Source organism: Papaver somniferum, chromosome 1 (genome assembly GCF_003573695.1).
Source record: "Papaver somniferum cultivar HN1 chromosome 1, ASM357369v1, whole genome shotgun sequence".
In the NCBI taxonomy this organism is placed as follows: domain Eukaryota; kingdom Viridiplantae; phylum Streptophyta; class Magnoliopsida; order Ranunculales; family Papaveraceae; genus Papaver; species Papaver somniferum.
In genome coordinates, this window is record NC_039358.1 from 139,427,869 (window position 1) to 139,450,121 (window position 22,253).

General features: G+C 36.1%; 2 protein-coding genes across 4 annotated transcripts; both read right to left on the reverse strand.

The window, feature by feature from the left end:
- Positions 1-9,572: 9,572 nt before the first annotated feature.
- On the reverse strand, positions 9,573-11,184 carry LOC113302461 (glucan endo-1,3-beta-glucosidase 4-like). 2 transcript variants are annotated; one of them, XM_026551382.1, is made up of 4 exons: positions 11,068-11,184; positions 10,807-10,946; positions 10,140-10,403; positions 9,573-9,787 (listed from the first exon to the last, which is right to left on the reverse strand). In XM_026551382.1, exons 2-4 carry the CDS (start codon positions 10,868-10,870, stop codon positions 9,753-9,755), a joined length of 363 nt encoding a protein of 120 aa, XP_026407167.1. In that variant the 5' UTR covers positions 10,871-10,946; positions 11,068-11,184; the 3' UTR covers positions 9,573-9,752. The 2 variants fall into 2 exon arrangements, with proteins under 2 accessions (XP_026407167.1, XP_026407161.1); XM_026551376.1 differs by lacking the exon at positions 11,068-11,184 and having other exon boundaries at positions 10,807-11,010.
- A 413-nt stretch (positions 11,185-11,597) lies between these two features.
- On the reverse strand, positions 11,598-19,463 carry LOC113302450 (histidine kinase 2-like). Of its 2 annotated transcripts, none has more exons than XM_026551365.1 (13): positions 19,261-19,463; positions 16,377-16,859; positions 15,966-16,241; positions 15,708-15,877; positions 15,340-15,552; positions 15,069-15,255; positions 14,884-14,935; positions 14,574-14,803; positions 14,369-14,467; positions 13,523-14,190; positions 12,916-13,410; positions 12,384-12,761; positions 11,598-12,141 (listed from the first exon to the last, which is right to left on the reverse strand). In XM_026551365.1, exons 2-12 carry the CDS (start codon positions 16,758-16,760, stop codon positions 12,533-12,535), a joined length of 3,003 nt encoding a protein of 1,000 aa, XP_026407150.1. In that variant the 5' UTR covers positions 16,761-16,859; positions 19,261-19,463; the 3' UTR covers positions 11,598-12,141; positions 12,384-12,532. The 2 variants fall into 2 exon arrangements, with proteins under 2 accessions (XP_026407150.1, XP_026407140.1); XM_026551355.1 differs by lacking the exon at positions 19,261-19,463 and adding an exon at positions 17,692-18,761.
- Between the last annotated feature and the right edge of the window lie 2,790 nt (positions 19,464-22,253).

Here is a 22,253-nt window from a genome sequence, read left to right on the forward strand (position 1 = left end):
CGACTTGAGTCGTTTGGCATCCTTTTTTTTTATATTTTTTTTTTAACAAAAAAATCAAATACAAGGTACAATGTCGATAGAGGGCAACCTAGCAACAAGTTGAGCCCCTACACCTTTTTGAATTGAAATACCTAATCTATAAAAAAGAGAATTACCTATTTTGTAGTTGCAGGAAATCCTACACCGCACCCCTCATATGATTTCATTATTAATCAACTCATTTTTAGGCTCTTAATTTTATTGACCAATCTTTGAATGTTCTTACAAGAAAAGATAAAGAAATCAAGAATCCCCTCTGCTCTAGACTTTCTCTCTCCTATTTACTTGTTTCTTACTCAAAAAAGATCTCTCTCTCTTTCTTTACAACTTGAACGACTATTTATAGGGAAATACATAATGGGTGACAACTAATCTGTCCTTTATTTTCGGGTATGATTTGCGACATTCTCGCAACCTTACAAATATTAATTTCGCAAGCTCTCTAATTTTCGCAGGACTATCACATCTTTATCGTGATCTTAGCTGACGTCATTTATTATATTCTTCCTGAAACTGTTCTGCAACGCTGTTGTATTGTGTTGTTGATAATTTCGCTGAAATATTGTCGTTGCGAGATTCTGATCCTACATCTTTCCTTTTCTCACATCTTTTCTGCGAAGTAGAAAATGATGTGAGAAATGTCGCGGCTGTTCTCCTCTTCATATTCTGCATTTATCACACGTATTCTTTCTTCCATCTATTTCTTGACACGTCTTTTGTAACCGTTGCTTTTTAACCGCTTATATCTTTCCGTATTAATCGTGTTTATTTTCTGTAGATCTTCATCGTTCGTAATTTTCTTCGGAACAATCTCCCTGCTATTGTTTTCCATGGATTCATCAAGGTTAGTTTTATTTTTTCTTCTTTATGGGTTTTGTTGAAATTGATCTTGTTTATTTCCTTATTTGATGTTGTTTATGTGATTCCCATACTCTTGTTATTTCAGCAAAAGCGCCTCCAATACTATATTTACAGTTCAGAACCCTAACATTCCCAAATCGCAGCATAAAGTTGTTCCACATAAAAGAAAATCTGCGAATGAGAAGGTAGTAAGAAACACTATCCTTTTCTAATAACAATATTGTTGCCTCTGTTTCTTATCTGGATTATAATTCGCAGGGTGATAAAGGTGTCAATAAACCTCTCAAGAAATCTCGCCACCTTAAACCTGTTCCAACTTCGGTTCCCTTCCACTTACTCATCTCTTCTAAATCTCTTGCGACATCTTCGTAAGATAAACCTTTATCTCCAATTCGCGAAAAAGCTGTCTCAGACTTCATTTCTTCAGCTGATCTTTCAATGATTGAAACCCCCCTTATTGATCCTTCTGTGAATGAAACCTCTTCTCTTCCCATTGAGAATGTTTCTCATCCTTCTATCACTACCAGTTCTCTACCTAAGTCTCTTCCTCTTTCGAAAGAAACCGTGGAAGGGATAGATATTGCCTTAAAGGTTTTATTTGAAGTCCTGGATGATGTTAAGAAGTCTTCTATTGATCCTATCAAGTCTAATGTTTGCGAAATTCTGAGCAAGCATTTAGGTTCTGACAGAGCTGCTTCGCAGACAGCTTTGGAAAAAGAATGTAATGCTCTTCGTCTCGAAAATCAAAAGCTTCAGAATGTTTTGCTAGATCGTGACAATATTCGCAAGAAGAATGATGAATTGAGAGGTATGATTTTCTTATCTGTGTCTTTAATTTGCCTTTTTAATGGTTTTATCCTTCCCATATTTAATTATCCTTGAAATCCCTCTTTCGCATGTTAAGCTTTAAACCAGAAACGAATAATGGAGAGATATCAATTTGAATTGTTGTTGAAGAAGCCCGTGTTGATAAAGAAATTTTGATGGATCAATATAACCAATTAGATAACCTCTATTCATATTCTCTTGATCATATAAATAATCTTACCAATGAAAATACCCAATTAATTCAAAGACAAGATTTATTGAAGTATCTCGCCTTTCTTATTTTTTAACTAAAGCTAATTTAGGGATGGAAACTTTATCAGATGAGAATAAAACCTTATCTCAGGAGAAGCGAACTTATTTAAACAAGATGACGATATCTTCGCAACAACTTAGTATTGTTCAAAAAGTATGTGATGACCAAGAGCAATCTCTTCGCTCTTTGAGAAATGAACTTAAAGAAGTAACAGAGTCATCTATCGCTGAAAGAGATACACTCATTCAAGGTAGAATAGCTTTAAGTGTAAAGGCGAATCAGCTTAAAGAACAATATTCCAAATTAGAAGAATCTTATTCTTCTCTTGCGAAGAAAAATGTCTTTCTTATTTTTAAAGATAAAAATCTTCAATATCGACTTAGAGGTTTAGTTGGAGATAAATTTGATGACGCAATGGACCGTTGGGAGAATAGTTGTTTTTCCTTGATTCAACACCTTATTTCGCAAAAGGAAAGTAGTCATAATAGTTTGACTGCCTTAATTATCTTTTCTTTGTCATATCTTTCTGAATTCTTCATCTTAATGAAATTTTGTATTCTATCTTTCGCAGAGTCTGAGAAGAATCTTCATTCTTCTATTTCTGTTTTGGAGGCTAAATATGCCAAGATTCGCAAAGAAAATGCATTGCTCGTCTCTACCCTTACTGGTTCCCGCGACCGAGCAGAAAGAAGACTTGATTATCTTGCTTATTTTAAGGATATTCAAGATAGGAATCATCAGAGAGCACTTCTTCGTCAAGTTCATCTCCGGGCTGAAGTCCTTGTCAATGACATTTATTATCCAAATCTCTTCCTCCTACATCAATTGAACCTTTAGAAGTAGATGATGATGAAGTTCCTCGCCCTGCTGATAGTGATTATGATTACGAAAGCGGTGCAGAGGATAATTTCTTGGAAGATGAAGAAGAAATTCCTTCTAAAGAAGCATCTGCTGGTGTTAATCAAAATGAGAAAGAAATTTCTCCTGAAGAAGTAATTGCTGGCGATAATCAAGATGCTAGTCAAGGCGAAGATCAGAACCGAAATGAAGGAGAAGCTTGCGATAATGAGAATATTGGCGAAGAATTTCAGTTATCTCTTGTTACTGAGATTAATACTGAAGCTTGAGCTTCTTATCTAGCTTTGTATTCTTGAACTGTCTTATTTTTATCACTTCTGCGAGTTACACTTTTCAACCAACTTTGGAATCAACTTTTCCTTTTAATATTTTGTTGACGAGAAAGATAATGCTTCTTGTGTATTGATTCCCATACTTGCCTCTCATTATCTTTCTTGCAAAAAATAATTTGTTACGAATACTTATAAATATTTTGTTTTATCATGTGGTCTTATTTTTCCTTCCTAATTAAAGGTCTTATTATGCCACCTCTTGTCATTGCGACAAAATCGCAGGACGTCCTTGCACTTTCATGCAAAAACCCATTGATCTTGCCTTAACTTTTTCTTTTGTATTATGGCCTCTTCAGGAATGTGCGACAATATGACAGACCTAAATATTCTTGCGAAAATAAAGCCCCATGACATTGCCGTCTTGCGACGAAATCGTAGGACGTCTTCGCACTTTCATGCGAAAACCCATTGATCTCGTCTTATCTTTTTCTTTTTTATTATTGCCTCTTCAGGATTGTTGCACAAATATGACAAGCCTAAATATTCTTGCGAATAGAAAGCCTCATGACATTTGCGTCTTAAGACACTTATCAGCTCCCTAATGGAGGGTGCCGCCCTTATCTCCCCCCTGGTTTCCCCTTCAAGGAGGCGTACTTCTACCATACAATGTTAGCTCCTCCCATCCAGTCTTAACAACGACCTGTTGTTTTCGCAGCCTCTTATCCCTTTTACCTATAGGGTTTATGGTTACGAGACTGCACCCTAAGTGGGGTTTTCTTCGGGCCGAGTGCAGTATAAGCCAAGACTTGTCAAGAATGGCAAGGTACACTTCAAACGTCCCTGGCACTCTTGACTCAACCGTGTACCTCGGCGTCTTGATCAGATCTGCACTCCTTGGGAGAGTCCTTATTACCTTAGTCGCCCAACCCAAGTTATATGCTTAAGCTAAGAATCCGAGGTGCCTCTCCCGGATGGGCTTTATTGACCCCAAATCTCCATGACTCAGGTTCCGGTGGCGGTGTAGCCTTTCCCTGAGCCATGCAACAAGTATCCCATAATATGACGTACTTTAGGTCTTACATTTGCGTCTTGCGAAATTTTATTCGTGAACTAGGGTGTACGCCATAAAGGTTCGCCATTTTCTTTTATGTCATTGTTCTGTGATTATCTCTGCGAAAATTTCGCACATCATGATCTTGTTTTGATATGAGTAATCTTGCAATTATTCTTTCAGAATCCATAACTTCTCAAAGCTTCTTACGGATAATATATTTTTAAGTACAACCTGTTCCATGGTCTATCTAATCTATGACCAACATCTCTTCCTTCTGGATCCATTAATCTATAAGCTCCTGTTCCAACTATCTCCTTAATGATGTAAGGTCTATCCCATTTTTTCGCTAATTTTCCACCATTTTCTCGTTGATATATTGGTGTTTCTCGCAGAACTAAATCTCCTGGTTGAAATTCGCGTATTTTGACACGTTTATTATATTCTCGGGCTAATTTTCGCAGATAATTCTCCATATGTTGTAAAGCTTTTTCTCTTCTTTCTTCTAATTCATCAAGTTTATTTAAAATCAAGCCCGCACTAAGATTTTTATCCCAAGCTTCTCTTTTTGTTGTCGGAATAACAACTTCTGTTGGTAACACCGCTTCAACTCCGTATGTTAAACAAAAAGGTGACATTCCAGTAGCTTCTCTTCTAGTTGTATTATAAGCCCATACTGCATTATGTACTTGTTCGCACCATTCTCTGTGATGTCCTTCCAATTTCTTCTTTAATATATCTGCAATTTTTTTGTTTGTTGCTTCTACCTGCCCATTAGCTTGTGGATACAAAGGAGTAGACTTTCCACATTTTATCTTGAATGCATTAAGTAGCATTTCTATATTCTGTCCTTCAAATTGTTTCCCATTATCAGATACCAACTGTGCAGGTATTCCGAATCTGCAAATGATATTTTCGAATATGAATGTAAAGATATCTTTATCGCAAATATGTTGTACGGCCATCACTTTTGTCCATTTTGTGAAATAATCTGTTGCGACTATTAAATATCTTCTTTGTCCAGAACCTGGTAAAAAATGGTCCCACAATATCTAAGCCCCACTTTCCAAAAGGCCACGCACTGGTTGAAGATGATAGTGGTGCTCCAGGTGCATGTATTTTCTTTTCATGCCGCTGACAATCTTCGCAACGTCTTGATATTCGTTTTGCATATTCATGCATGTATGGCCAGTAATAACCTTGCATTTTTGCTCTACGTGCCAAATATCTTCCTTCGCTATGATTGCCAGCATCCCCACTATGTAACATTTTTAGCACTTTTTCTCCTTCCTCTCGTGTCAAACATCTGAGTGATGGTCCGTTAAAGGATTTTCGGTAGAGCAACCCATCTCTTAATTCATAATTCGTTGCACGGCTTTTTAACTTGTGTGTTTCCAATCTATTTCTTGGTGTTTCTCCTTTCGCCAAATATGCATGAAGTTCCATTCTCTAGTCTGCGATATTGTTCATTTGTTCTTCTTCTTCATTGTCTATTATCATCACATTCACGTCTTCTTCTTCTTTATTGATTGATGGTGACAGAAGTGTTTGTATTTTTATGCATCTCGCAGTTGGATCTGTCATCATGCTTGAGATGAAAGAAAAAGCGTCTGCGAGTCTGTTATCCTTTCTTGAAATGTGCCTCCATTTTATTTTTGGGATTTTCGCTGACAATTCTTCAACCAGCTTCTTGTATTTCTTCAAGGATGGTTCATTTGTAGTATACTCTCCTTTATTTGGCGAATAACTAGCTGCGAATCACTAGTGATCCTGGTATTTTCTAGTTTCATTTCTATTGCGAATTTTAAGGCATGTACAACAGCTTCATACTCTGTTTCATTATTAGTGGATGCAAATTTCAATCTGAATGAAAAAGCCATCTTTATTCCTTCTGGCGAAATTAAAACAATTCCAACTCCATTTCCTTCTCCATTTGATGATCCATCTACCAATATCTCCCATATATTTAGTTTTGTTAATAAATATTTTGGATCTCCGTGTTCTTCTTCTACATCCATCATTTCTACTGCTTCGTCTTCTTCTAAAAGAAATTCTGCCAAGAAATCTGCAACAACTTGTGATTTTGGTGAAGACAAAATTTCATATTTAATATCAAAGTGGCCTACTTGTGCATTCTCCACTCTTCCTGATCTTTTAGAATTCTTCATCACTGATTCAATTGGTACTTTTGTTAATACCTTTATCTTGTGCGCTTGAAAGTATATGCGGAGCTTAATGATGCATAAACTAATGCTAAGATTAACTTCTCAATCTTTGAGTAATTCTTCTCGGCAGTATAAAAAGTTTTGCTAATGTAATAAATGGGTTTCTCCACTCCTGCGTCTACTCGCAATAACACAACACTTAATGCATGCGACGTCGTCGCAAGATAGATCAATAATTCTTCTCCTGATTCTGCTTTTTGTAAAATAGTTGTATTCATAAGATGTTATTTGATCCCTTGAAAAGCTTTTTCACATTCATCAGTCCATTTAAATTTCGCACCCTTCTTGAGTATATCGAAAAAATATTTGCATTTGTCTTATGATCGCGAAATGAATCTCCCCAGCGAAGCTAGAAGTCCATTCAACTTATGTACATCTTTTATTGTTGCTGGTGTTGGCATGTCACGAACTGCTTGCACTTTTTCTGGATCAACCTGTATTCCTTCCTTTGATACAATGTAGCCTAAAAATTTTCCCGATGCAACTCCAATAGTACACTTATCAGGATTCAATTTAATGTTATACTGCCGCATTTGTTCAAATATCTCCTTCAGGTCTTGTACATGGTCTTTAGCTTCTTTACTCTTTACTAACATGTCATCCACGTATACTTCTAATGTTTTGTGTATCCATTTTGCGAACACCTTCTCTACCATCCTTTGGTATGTCGCTCCCGCATTTCGCAAACCAAATGGAATTTTCGTGTAACAATATAAACCTCTAGGGGCAAAGAAAACAGTATGTTCTTGATCTTCTTCGGCGAGAGGGATTTGGTTATACCCTTTGTACCCATCTAAAGACGATACTCTATCGTTTCCCGCTGCGGATTCCACCATTTGAGGAATATCTGGTAACGGAAAACTATCTTTGGGGCAAGCTTTGTTTAAATCAGTGAAATCTATGCAAATCCTGATTCCTTTGTTTTTCTTTGGGACAATGACCATATTCGCTATCCATTCTGGGTATTTAGCTTCTCTTATGATTCCCACATCAAGCATTTTCTGTAGTTCTTCTTCTATTTAGGAATGGTAAGTTGTTGCAATTTTTCTTATTCTCTGTTTAAATGGTCTCACATTTTTGTTAATCTCCAACTTGTGGCATGCAGTTGATGGATCTATTCCCGGTATCTCATCCATGCTTCCTGCGAAAACATCTTTATATTCTCGCAACAAGTTAACAGTTCTTTCTTCTTCTTCCACATCCATTTTGGTTCCAATTCTCAATATTAAAGGTTCTTATATAGTCCCAACGTTTATTTCTTTTGTTGGTTCTGCGGCAGTGTTACTGGGTTTAGCTTCTCCCATTGGTGTTGGTTCTTTTATTGTTTTCATAGGTCCTTCTCCTTCTTCCGAAATTTCGCTGGGTATTCCTTTGCCTTTTTTTTTCCTTATCATATATACTCTAAATTCTTCTTCTTTCTTTGCTTCCTTTGCCAACTTTCTGCGAAATTGTTTCTTTTTTGCTTGTCCTTCATAATGCTTTACTTCAATTTGATGACATAATTTCGCATTGTCAACATCTCCTCTGATTTCACCTATTCCATTTGGTGTGGGGAATTTAATACATTGATGAAACGTTGATACTACAGCTTTTATCGCATGTATCCATGGTCTTCCTCATAACATATTATATGGCGATTCCATATCCACCACGCACAGCGTTACATGTGTTTCGATTTCTCCAAGTGGAATTCGTACCACTATTTCTCCTTTAGGTTTTGTTGTGGATTTTCCAAAGCCGTGAACAAAATATGTTGAACTGGACATTTCTTCATCTTTAAATCCCATTCCCCGGAACGCGTGATAAAATATTATATCCACTGAACTTCCTGTATCGATTAAAGTTCTGTTCAATATCCATTCTCCTGTGGATTTTGTCGTTATCTCCTTCTCTTTTCGCATAATAGGCACTGTGATAACCAATGGAGATGTGTGGTTCAAATTTTCTTTTGGTATTTCTGCCGCCATGAATGTAATTTTTTGGTTTTCCCAATCTTTCAAGGGTGATGTCTTTTCTACCGCCATAACCTTCCTTCCTTCAAAATTTCGTTTATGTATTCTTCCTTTGATGTTTTCATGGAATTCATTAACCATCGTTTTTGTTGTCATATTACACTCCAATCTTTTGTCATCTTCATTAATTCTCTTCATCTTTCTTTTAACTGGTTCACTGATTTATTTAATCACTTTCTTGATTTGAATATTCTCAACAACAATCTTCAACTTTCAATCTTCAAAGTCCCTGTTTCTAGCGCCATTATGTAGTTGCAGGAAATCCTACACTACAACCCTCATATGATTTCATTATTAATCAACTCATTTTTAGGTTTACACTCTTAATTTTATTGACCAATCTTAATGTTCTTACAAGAAAAGATAAAGAAATCAAGAATCCCCTCTGCTCTAGACTTTCTCTCTCCTATTTACTTGTTTCTTACTCAAAAAAGATCTATCTATCTTTCTTTACAACTTGAACGACTATTTATAGGGAAATACATAATGGGTGACAGCTAATCTGTCCTTTATTTTCGGGTATGATTTGCGTCATTCTCGCAACCTTACAAATATTAATTTCGCAAGCTCTCTAATTTTCGCAGGACTATCACATCTTTATCGTGATCTTAGCTGACGTCATTTATTATATTCTTCCTGAAACTGTTTTGCGGCGCTGTTGTATTGTGTTGTTGATAATTTCGCTGAAATATTGTGGTTGCGAGATTCTGATCCTACATATTTTTTAATTGAGATCATAATTAGCTATACAATTTCTCAACCTCTTCAAAAGAAACACCATGTCTTCACTAAGTTCGTCTAAAGTGGAGAAAGCAAGAACGCCAAAACCAAACCCATGAGTAGATACCTTATCCAAATATTTCACCCTCTTACGTGAAATAGCATTAGAAATGGCGACACCCGAAACGAAAGTTCGACCATGAATACCGGAAAAAGGTGAAACACCCATAACATCAAAACAAAAATCTTGCCCATTAACCCAATTACATACAAGAATGTCGGCCGTTTCAAATCCTTACCATCATCCGATGAGAGCCCAAAATTGACCTCTTTTCTAGCTGGAATTCCAGCCTTGTAAAATATATCCGAAACAATATCCCTATCAAAAATTATTTTTATTTTTTTGGAAAACTGGGAATCTACTTGACTCCATTGGATAACATAAATTTAGACTAAAAGTTGAAAAATTTGAATAAGTAAGAAAGTAACATTATTGATTTGAATTCCATTCCGGAAATAATTGAGCATTTTTCCTTTAAAGAGAATAAAAAGAAAAAATTGTGTAATAGAACGATGAAGCTCGTCATAAACAATAAAAAATCAGATCGAAGGTAGTAGGTTCTTCATTTCAGATTAGGGAAGTATCTCGTACTTGCATGAACCATAACCTGCAATCAAAGATCAAGAAAAGGAGGGTTAGGACTAGAGATGATTACTGTAAATGTTTAAACAGTGTATCGAATAATTGTTTTATCTAAAGATATGGGGTTGTTCTCCTAAGTTTTGAAGCACATGCACTTGCTTCTTTATGTTGGGCGTTGAGCGACTCGGTACCATGTGAATTTGCATAGAAAACTCTATCTAGATCTGAAACTGGCATCTTTATATTTTTGTGGTATCTTGGCATACCGAATGAACGCCGCCGAATTAGATCGGTATAGATATGTGATTTGCGCAATTCAGTGGGATTAACACTAAGAATTTGAAAAGAACTTTTGTGAAAGAAATTGAACATCTTACGTGGGTCCTCTTCATTAGCCATGGCAGCACCATTGAAATAACAAGCGGCACCTTGACTCTTGAATTTTTGATAGTAACTGTTGAAAGCATAGGAAGCATGGTCTTCCAATGTGTTGGGGAGATAGCAAGGCTTTCCTTCTTGTATATTAAGGCAGATATCATCCCCTTGCGAACATGCCCAGTTTAGTGCCCCTTGAATAGTTTCATTAGAGGCTTGATGATCAACAATACACCATTGCTGTCCTAATTCCCCATCTGCCTCAACTGTTTGAACAAAACCAAAAACATAGAAATATAAAGAGTTTGATTAGTTTCTTCATCTTAGTGCACATAGCAAGAGTTTTGCTGTTCTATAACTTGGAACTTCTAATATAGAATCTGAACACAACTTCAGCTGTCATTGAAAATTTAATGACTTGATATCAGAAAAGATTTTTTCTTAATTGCCTCACTACTTTCACTCCTGGAATTGATGTCGAAAACTCTAACCGGCAATCTCAAGAATGGTATCACTGAAAAGGATTAATTGGGTTATCTTGTGTACATCACTGAACAAATATGCTGTGAATTGTGAATTGTAACTCTTATAGGCGACGACTTGCACAGTGGATAACTAGTCTGAAAACATGAAAAAGAAAGCAAAAGAACACAAGGTTGATCATATTACCTGAATTTGGTGGGATTACCATGACAAGGAGAGCAGAAAAAAGAACTGCTAGCACCACCTTCATCCTCCTTAGTTGTTTGTAGAAGTGTTTATCTCTGGCTATTCAGTCTCTTCACCGCCACAGACTGTGTGAAACCTCTCTGTATATAAAAACAAACACCAGAAAAGATGAAATTTGTATATTTTCTTTAGGACTTTATACCTTCTTTTATAGGCCTCAACAACTAGAAGAATTTAGAAGAAACTAAAACAGGAATCTACCTTAACAATTTTAAGCCCAATAAAATACTACTTTATTTAGAGATATGTCAAATATGTACAGAAAATCAGAAATTAATTTACACGTCTTTTTTTTCTTTCAGAAAATAATGTCTTGACAAAATTTGCCTCAGATTCGGTTGATTAATGTGCTTGTATTCCTTCAAATTTACGGCAACAGCTACCGACTTATTATTATAACCAAAAGTTCTGGCCCAAATGGCCTTCTTTTAACATGTTTTTTCAATGACAAGGGAAATAATAAATAGAGCAATGGGAAACCTTACTCTGTGTTTACATGCACATTTCCTTGATTTGTCTTTTTTAATCCAGCACCGGCTTAAGTAGGACCAATGAAGCATGTGAGTGTGAGAGTCCACAACCACAAGAGACAGTAGAGCATAATCATAGGCTGAATAATTGCTGAATTTGGTCTTTTAATGGGTTACAACTAATTCAGAAAAAGCTTAATAGTTAAAAGTGAACAAATTCCTCAGTAATCCTCATTATGACTTTGAGGAACAAGACACCAGTTGAAAGCAGAAAATTTTACTATGAGAAGCTTAGGTCTCTACATATATTACATTACTTGAACCATACCATAATAGAGTTGTATATTACAAACTCTTACACGAAGAGGTTTTGGGACATCAGGTTAATAAAAACCCTTAGAACCCATGACTGAGTTGTGAGAGAGAGCACGTACCATCATACCAGAGATATGGATGGATTTTTTACAACAACACGCCTGAAACAGATCAAGGCATCATAGATTCCACAGTTTACATCTAACAGCGATGAGACCATTTGAGCAGAGCTATCCGCTGAGAAATTCTTTTCCAGCACTTGTTTGCACATAGAAGCATCATCAAGTGGTGTTACACATTCGATTAACCATTTAGTCATTCTTTTTTTCTTTTTTTATCTTTTGAGATTAAAACTAGCTGAACAAGGTAATCAAGAGAGTGACCGATAGAATAAGAGAACAGTCACCAACTATTTTCAGCAGCCAAAATGTTTCTTCTTTAAGAAACCGAGAAATAAGGTTATTACTTAATAGTCAGTCCTCCAGCAACCCTGAAAATACATCATGGAACAAACTGGTCTGTTAGCAAACAATAACAGAGTTCATAGTGGATAGACTAATGTATATGGTATGGTGATAATTTGGAAGCCAGAGTAGTTAAGGACAAAATATGTTACTCAATGGAACAAATATTGCAAAGAAAACACAGCAAAACAAGCTAAGGCTTGTACATGTAGATAGATTCAAGGGTTGCATGAATAAACATTGGCTGAGTAGTGGTTAAAGGATTTACCATATAATGAACGAACCCAACCAAGTATGGTCAAAACTGTACGAACTTTCCATCCCATCACGCTAAATAGATATTGGTCATAGAACAGCATTCAAGATTCATCAGTTGGCACTGCACCAACGGTCTACCTCCATCCATCTGACTTTGGTCTATAGGTCAGGCAAAAAGAAACACTTGACTGCTGAGTAAAGTTGCTCTTCTTCAAAAGGCTTCGCTACATAACCATCCATTCCCCATTCCATGCATTTCTCATGTGTTGCCTGGAATACATCAGCTGTCATGGCTAGTATTGGTGTGTGCCAGTTCTGCCCATTCGGCCGTTTGAATTGCTGATTAACCTTACTCTCGAAGCTGCGGATCTGTTTTGTAGCCTCAAACCTAGGGAGAGACAATCTTATTAGAAGCTGAACAGATAAAACAAAAAATGAAGCAGGCAAGAAAAATATCCTCCGGATGCATCAGTGAGTATATGTTTGATTCTGTCAATATATTTGTAAAATTACCAACACAGAATACTAGCTGACTAATTTACCCGTCCATTTCTGGCATTTGGAGATCCATAAAACAAGCACCGAATGCATGGGGTGGCTGGAGCATTTTAACAGCATCCTTCCCACTCTCAACACAAGTAACTTCTGCCCCGTATTTACTTAGTGCACCTGCTGCTACCCTACGGTTTACTTTATTATCATCTACAACCAATATTTTCCTTCCAAATAGTAGGCTTTTAAGGTTTGAAGATTTGGCTTTAGAAAAGTATTTGTTGGTTCCAGTACCGAGGATGAGCTTGGACAGCGTACTCAGGCGAAGCGGTTTCGTTATTATCTCATCTACATAGCCATTTGATTTCAACTCATCTAACTTGGCAGACCTTGATCTAGCCAATAGAAATATCTTTGGGCACTTCCCCAAGGGCTCATGTCTTTCATTTTCACGGAGCACTTTGAGCAGATGATGAGTGACAATGGCTGTCTGATTCTCCAAACCATCTTCTTCAATAACCACTATGTCAAATTGAAAGTTTGCACTGCGGAAGTGAATCAAATAATTCAGTTGAGAGTCCAAAGCAATGAAGTACAGTAGTAATAAGAGAACGGAAATCACCAAAATGTTGAAAAAAATATAAAAAAACAATATACCTCAATTGACTGGCTTCTGATGCATAAGAACAAGCAGATTCCAAATCAGCAGTGAGTTCCACACAAATTCCAAGCCTTTGAAGTTGATATCTGGTCAGCTGGGCACGAATACTCTTTCCATCAACCACCAGTCCCTTCAATCCCTGGAATTTCAAGAGTGTTTCAATCTCATTCTGGTTTGTTTCCAGATTAGATTGTATCTGTCCCCTTTTGAGATTCACAGTAAAAGTAAAGGCACTGCCGCACTCAGGTTTACTACAGAATCCAATTTCCCCTCCCATCAATTCTACCAAACACTTGCTAATGCTCAACCCTATACCAGTACCTCCATGAATTCGAGAAGTGGAACTATCAGCCTGCATGAAAGGCATGAAGATTCGATTTTGTGCGTCTAGAGGAATTCCAGCACCAGTGTCCTCAACAGTTATAAGCAATCTGACCATATCAATTTCTTCAGTTGTTGCAATCACATTGCCTAACTTCTTAAAATTTTCCCAACTTTTCCACCTATCAACCACTGGAAACCCGCTTAACGTGCTATATGATGGGTCTATCCATTCTTTTAGTAACTCTAGTTGTTGTTTCAATACTTCGTCTCCCACTTCAATGAGGTTATTTACTTCTTCTACTAGATGTACTGTGATGAATATATGCCCTTTTTCAGTGAACTGCAATGAGCACTCAAACAATTAGCAAACTAGAATAACATGCAGCAAAGCAGCTTTTGAACAAGAAAACATATTATGGGGCCATAAGATAACTTGGTCATCCTACACTAGAGTTTTGAAGACCAGACACCACATTCAGAAAGTTTGAATGATATTTTGAAATGAAATAAAAACGTACCTTGATTGAATTTCCAACAAGATTGGTGACAATCTGGCGGAATCGTCCAGGATCTCCGCGGGTTGCTTTGGGCACCTGATCAGATACATAAATGCCCAACTTCTCCCGCACAAAATAAAATCAGAAAAAAAATCACCACCAATTTGCAAGAGAGCTGTAACATAATGGAACTCGAAAATGAGAAGTAAAGTGAATTGGATGTTACCTCGAGGCCTTTGTCACGAGACTTTTCCGTGAAAAGTGATAAGATATTATCAAGGACTATACGCAGATCAAAATCCACTTCCTCGAGCTCAAGCCTGCCTGATTCTATCTTAGCTTGATCAAGGACTTCATTTATTAATGATATTAGATCTGAACCACTAGCATAAGCAGTCTGAGCAAAATCTTGTTGATCTGCGTCAAGCTTTGTGTCCATTAACATTTGGAGCATACCTGAACATTGTATAAATTAGAGTTTAACCTAATACACATTGTAAAAGAACAAAGAGATACATTTTAAAATTCTCACTGACCTAAGACACCATTCATTGGAGTCCTGATTTCATGAGAAACCGTTGCCAGGAACTACAGAAGACAAAATAATGTTTAGTTTAACTAGTTCATATAAATAATACTGAGAAGAAGTTGAGTCATCAATCCCAGGAAATTAACTTGATCAATTTTATCACTATAAACTTCAATGAAACATACATATCACCTGAGATTTAGCCACATCAGCAGCTTCTGCCCGTATTTTAAGCGTCATCATTTCACAGTAGTCGTCCTCCACCTTTGAAATTCTGTTTATAGCGGCATTGAAAATATGACCCACAAGCAACGTAATCACAAAGACACCGGCAGATGCCATAATTGCTTGCCAAGGGGGAGGTGCTTTCTGCTTAAATCTGCAATAGCATAGGAATATACTTTCATTCTGACAAAGTGCATGGTTCTACACTCCATGGCGAGTTATACAAAGAGAAGCTAACCTGCAATGCATCTCATGTCTTCGAGATGGGTCCCCAAAATCAAGTTTGCTAAGATGCAAATGTCCTACGTCTGTCTCACTGGGTCCGTACATATTGATTGGAGCAGATCGATTAGTAGTGTCATACACGTTGACAACGATCGTTTGTTTGCTAGCAAGCTGATGCAGAAGCTTCTCAACCAATGAGGGCACATCATAAGATGCTCCAAGATATCTGTTCAATAAACATATCTTGATACATTAGTGGAGTAATTAACAAAAGATGGTGTGCACATTTTATCTTATTGATAAACTAAACAAAAAGTATGATGACAAAGCTAAAGAAGAATCCCTGCAATGATAAGAGCCCATAGAACCACAAAAACATACCCAAGTGTTGCTTCAATACGTTGATCTGGTGTAGCATCTGCAGGGAGGTCAGTTTTGTACACGGCAAACGTGAGTACCACACCAAGGTGATTAGATTTTAATAGAGGGAAAGGGGAAGTCAGGACTCCCTTTCCAGATGCCCTCGCTCGCAAGATGTTTTCGCGGTCTTCCTGCACAATGAAAACTTCTTAATTAGAAAAAAAGAAAGAAAAAAAAAGATGAATATGAAAACATATTCTAAATGAAAACATGGCACACCTCTCCAGACATCATATCAATGGATACAATATGTGCAACAGTTTTTTGAGATAATGTAACTGGTGCATATTCATCTTGGATGGGTGCAGGATCAAGCTTCTCAGTGATGTAATCTTGAGGAGAAGATGGGTCCCCCTTGTCCATTTTCTTTATTGTCCACCCATGATGCTTCTCAAACTCCTCTCTATCTGTATGGAGAACTTTCACAGCATAGGCTACACCACTAGTGAGCGGCCTTTCAAAGGCAGTTCTTTCCGTATATTGTGCGAATGTTTTCTGAAAAAACAAGAGAGAGATTAGCGAGTAGTGTTGCCTCATTACGCATCACAAATACTACAACATAAAAGCATAAAATCTCCAGTGACCATAACAAATGAACAAGAAAAACACAGTAAGAGAAAGAAAGGTTACTTGATCAATGGCAGAAGGTTGCTTCCTATGGTGAAACGTAGATACGAGAATGGCCAAGGCATGAACATGGTTCATGCTCACATTGAACTGGTCTTGCAACATACGTGCGCGCTCATCGCACATGTTGGAAAGCATTTCCGTTCTCAACAAGTTTATATTACTGTTCATAGACCAAAACAACCAAAAAGATCCAAAAACCCCTGCCAAGACTAGCACAACCAGCAATTTTCTCCTCCACTTCCCACTACTATGAGCTGCATTTTGAGAATATTGTAGAGGCTGGGGTTGGGGCTGAGCCTGAGCCTGAATATGATGAACTTGCTTTCTCTCTCGTTTAACACGCCATCTTTCACGAAAGTAAGAGATCGTCCAACTCAGCAGCATGCCAACAACAACCCACCAAAATATCTTAAGCCAACACACTGTAAGACTCCCGGTATACTCCTCTTTGCACTCAGAAAGTTCCGCAGAAGGCGATATGTCCTAACCAAGTCAATAATACCAAATCATGAATCAGTAAGAGAGGAAGGAGAGATCAACATAGCAACAAATTTAGACAGATTTAACTAGTTACTGTACCCTTTGCTCATGTTACCTAGTTCACATTTTTGCAGTACCTAAGAAAGTAAAGCTAAAGTCTAAACTGTAAACATCATTTGTGGCAGTCAACAATACCAATGAAACATTGTTAGTAAAGTGATCTAACAGTAAAAAAAATGCAACTTTAAAAGGAAAAGAGCATATCCAAAAGAAAAGGAGAATTACGACCATAAAAATTACAAAGAAACTAATGTCACTTGACTCACTTCCATGATTAGTGCAAATAAGCAGATGAGAAAAATAAGACATCATTTTTCTCATGTTACCCAGTTCACATTTTTGCAGTACCTAAGAAAGTAAAGCTAAACTCTAAACTGTAAACATCATTTGTGGCAGTCAAGAATACCAATGAAACATTGCTAGTAAAGTGATCTAACAGTAAAAAAAATGCAACTTTAAAAGGAAAAGAGCATATCCAAAAGAAAAGGAGAATTACAACCATAAAAATTACAAAGAAACTAATGTCACTCAAATAAGCAGATGAGAAAAATATATACTATTTTGGGATAACATTAGTGGAATTAGGTGACCCTAGAATTCAAACTTCACAACCAAAAAACGGCACATTCTATAATCCAACTTGAATTTTCAATCTTATCACTCAAACTCCACTACTTGACACAAGTCAAGAATTTGAATAATCAATGGATCACAAGGATAGGCACCCATAGAAGTATACTAAAAAGACATGACAAGAAAAAAATTGTAAGTTAACCTGATTTGATTGCATGAAGGAATGAAACTGGTTCAAGCTTTGAGCTTTGTCATTCCAAAAATTTGATATCTCTGATACCTCACTCCAATCCCAATTACTGCCAACACTATACAAAACCCAAATAAAACCACTAACAACCCACAATATAAGAAGTTTTTCCTTCCATTTCAAAACACTATTAGATCCTCCTCCTTGCATTAGCTCCTCCTTATCTTTCCTAAGCTTACAGGTACTTGTTGTTTTAGGGTTAGAAGGTATGCAATTTAAAGCCATACTTCTAACCAAAACCCATTGACCAATCTTCATGCAGAGTTTGGGAAGCTTTAATAGACATCCATCAAAGGAAGTAAAACTCATCTATGAACAAAGCTTTATAGAAACCTTCAACAAGGAAGAAACTTCACTCATGCATCAAAAGGCAATTGAATTAAAACTTTAAGAGGAATTACTCATCAAATTGTAGAAAAGATAGTGTTCTTGCTTACTATAAGAAGACAAATGGGTTTAAAATAGCTCAATCAATCTCTGTCTCTTAACAAAACCCATCAACACTTGACTAATTATAGAATGAGATAACCCCCCTCAAGAAATCATAAACACTGTGAAGTAGTGTATGTAGCTGGATATTATAGACCCCCACAGTAGTGTTTTCTACTTTTTAGCTTCTTTCACTCTTTAAACCTCTGTGTAAACACAAGGGATCACCTTCTCTCTACTGAGAACCCAGTTGGGAATATGAATGATCAGACACAGACAGTGAAGATAAAAAGATGTTCTTCTCTTTTTACTTCTTTTTTACTTGTCTCTGACTTACTACTACTACTGTGTTGTTTGGCAATGGCAAAACACCCCTCAAGTCTAAGCTATCATTTGTTTGTTTTGAGAGAGATATGGCCTGCTACATCATTAACTCATCATCTTATATTTAAGGAAATGTAAACAGAAAACGAATTTCAATTCATTATAACTTAAAAAAGAGTACTACAACCACATTACATACACCCAGGAACAACTCTTCCTTAATTTTTATATTTTTATTTAATTTTTCTTTTTGGAAGATGAAAAAGACATCTCCATCCTTGTTTAAATGGGTTTATTTGTTTCCTTTCTAGAGTCTATGCAGAGAGAGAAAGAATCAAAAGACTCAAGTACAATTTTTTATCAGTCAAGCAAAAGATTTTGATTGAATAACAAATCATACAGGTGGCTAACATGCGCAGTGAGTGTAGCCAAGTTTAACCTACACTGAGATGCATTTGTTTACATCAAAAGGAAGAATGTCTAGAAGTAGAATGTACCTTACCCACTGAAGATATTGCAAAAATAAAATAATTTTCTCTCAGGACTTAAAACAAACACTTTGGTCATGATTAGTTGAGTAGGAATGTAGAATTAAAGGTATAATGTTTTGTTTTTTTATGATTAAATTGTACTTCGGTGACGTGGTTAACTAGCATTTTTATGTGTTCAGAGAGGCAATCCATTCATCAATTAAATAACCGAGATTAGTTCCGTTCAATGCAAGTCAGGAGACCTTGTATATACACCATACAGTAGAAACTAAACTACCTGAGTTCCGATGTGAAAGTCAGCTCAGCTGGTTGAATTTTCACTTCCTCCTCTGTTTCTGCTACCACCGCAAGGAGGCTGTTGTTTTTATTACAGCTTCTCCAGCTATTCGATGATTGCACCGTCCAAGCTATTAATATCCGACTTTGCTTCCTACCTGGGATTTTACATCAACTTTTTCTCCAGTACACTATGATTAGTTTTCAATCATCTAAAACCCTTGTAAAAAATTAACTAACACTCTCCCTCGTAAATAATAAACTGGTTCAAAATATTCCGAAATAAAAAACAAGTCACTGGTTCCAAACCCCTCTTATATACTTGTACTAACCACAACTTGTGGGACCCACAGAAAGATTTTTTCTTTTTTTATATGTGAAAGCCGGATCCAGACCCTATTCGAACCCAGCCAATTGGACTGGCCCCACTGTCAGATCCAACACCGCCAAATCCACTATACAACTAATTTATTAGAAACCTTTATGGCTGCGGGGATTGAACCCCCGACTTCCTCCTTATGGGATACCACTGAGCTATGCTCTTGGACCCCGTTCTTTTTTTTGACACATAAATGATATTGCCTTTTCTTGTTAGGAACTCCGTTTTTACCGTTCCTAAAACAGTTTATCTAGAGGCTAATGGTACTCAATTTCTCATGTTTCCACTCTTTTTTCATTACGAATATGTATCACGCCAAGATCCGTAGCTCAAACTGAACAGGCCGTTTTGGCAACAAGAAGTAAAAATAATTTCGAAATACGTAACCAATATTTGATTCTCAGACTAATTTTTGATTTTTCAACTTGATTAATTCGAAAACTCATTCGTGTATGTTATCGCTTTCCTAGTGTTTTACTACCGATTTTATATCATTGTTTCTTGTCCTTCGCTTTATCCCACTACATCAGATAATAATTTTTATTTTTTTAGTCACGGTCTGAATTATATTTTCTGGCCAGATCATAATTACATTTTAGGAATGGTATAGTTTAGTATGGTGTATCTTTATCGCACACGATGTTTATAGATTTACGAACGTCATCTTCCAAGATACAATGATCATGCATTGTAGAATTAGCATTACGATTCTACTAGGCAGACGAATATTGATAATTAGTATGCCTTAAACACGACTCAAACTCGAGACTTCTAAAACTTATTTACAATATTTCAGAAGCTTCTTCTAAAAGTTAACTAAAAGATGGATTTATATAAGTTCAATGGAGGTTCTAAAAGATGTACGTTTATTCAACCATATGTGACTCACTGTGTCAAATGGTGGCTCTCTAAACACTTTTTCAACCATATGGAAGTTTAAATTTCGAAAATATTTTTCGCTTGAATAACGGATTTTGACTTAATTTTCGAACAATCCTCTTCATGAGAGAAAATACTAACTTAATAAAACTTACAACGTTTAAGAGCATAAAAGAAATGCAATGCATCAGTAATTGGTAGCTTGTGGATTTTAACCAAATATGTTAATGATTTATAGGATTTACTAGCTAACCCGTGAACGCAATATCTTGAACCGTTCATATGTCATGGTAATAAAGATTATAAATATCACACATAACATTTTCAATAATGTTGGATTCTTGGTTGTATTCATTCTGGCCTTGAATGTTCTTAGTATTTTATGACTTCTTTAGAATGGCATTGCCTTATAGTTACCAAAGAAGCGATCCGCTTTTCACTCATATATGTGAATGATCTCATATGTTAAAGTATCATGTCATACTCTTGTTAGTCAGACTGAGTTTTAGGAATCATTAATGGAAATTCTCAACCCAGGCACGGAGCTAGTAAGGATCTAGTGGAGACAGCAGTCCTCACCGAGTTTTCCGATGTTACCTATAGAGTTTTACTATAATGGGAACTTTAGTGCGAAGAGGGGACGAATCCGTGAGTTAAAATTCTAAATGGTCGAAAGATTTGTTTTAATATCTTCCCGACAAAAGGGGGTTCTACTTAAAAGTGTAAAGGGATGTTTCATGTCTACAATGTTTTTGTGGAGACAGGAAACAAGTAATTGCTTATTGAAAAGTTAAATCTATTGTGATTCTTAATTGAGGTAGAAATTATTATGAAAATAGTATATCTATTTCTAAATAATTTATAGTTTTTAGTAGATAGATCGTAGATTAATTGTGATTTGAATAGGGTTTATGTGATTGGGTTTTTCCTTACACATCAATTTTGTTTATAGTATATCAGATATTAGACATGAGTGTAGATCATGAATTTAGATAATGAAATCAATAACACACTCTTTAATTTTGTTAGAAGTTTTAGAAGTTGAGGGTATTTGAAATTAGGGTTTTTTTCTTGAATCAAATAGGGGGATTGTGACTTGATTAGAGAAACAAAGACTGGCATAATTTGAAACGATCTCAAATTAGTTTTTGTGGTTAAATCCAAAATTAGATTAGGAAAATATTCATGTTATTTGTGATAATTAAAATCATTTTGTCTATATTACATATTGTAGATAACTAGAATCTATTTGTGCAAATGTTGGTTGTCTGTCAGTGGTATAATAAGGATGGAGAAATTAGAACACTAGCAGACATTTGGTGTTAAGGATGAGTTAGTGAGTTAGTGTAAGTTTTTTGGAACAAATCCCTCACACAAACTGCTTTGTTTCATTAATCTTTCCAGTTACAACAGCTTCGGTATAAAGATTATATTCGGCTAAATTTTGAAGAATCGATGGGCGATGAATGGATGAATGGTTGTTTGTTTGCGCATGCTGAAATAAATATTCTCAACAATATTACTAATGATATGATTATGCGACGGTTCCAAAATTTGAAAACACGTCGAGGGCGGTTACCTTTGAGGATGGAGACGGGTAGATATTTATATCGGTGATTCGATATGTGTATGAGTTGAAAAATGTATTTAATCTTATTGATTGGGTTTTATTTTTTATCATGCTACATTTAATATTATTGAAATGTATTTCATTGTGAATTTTTCAAACAAAAAAA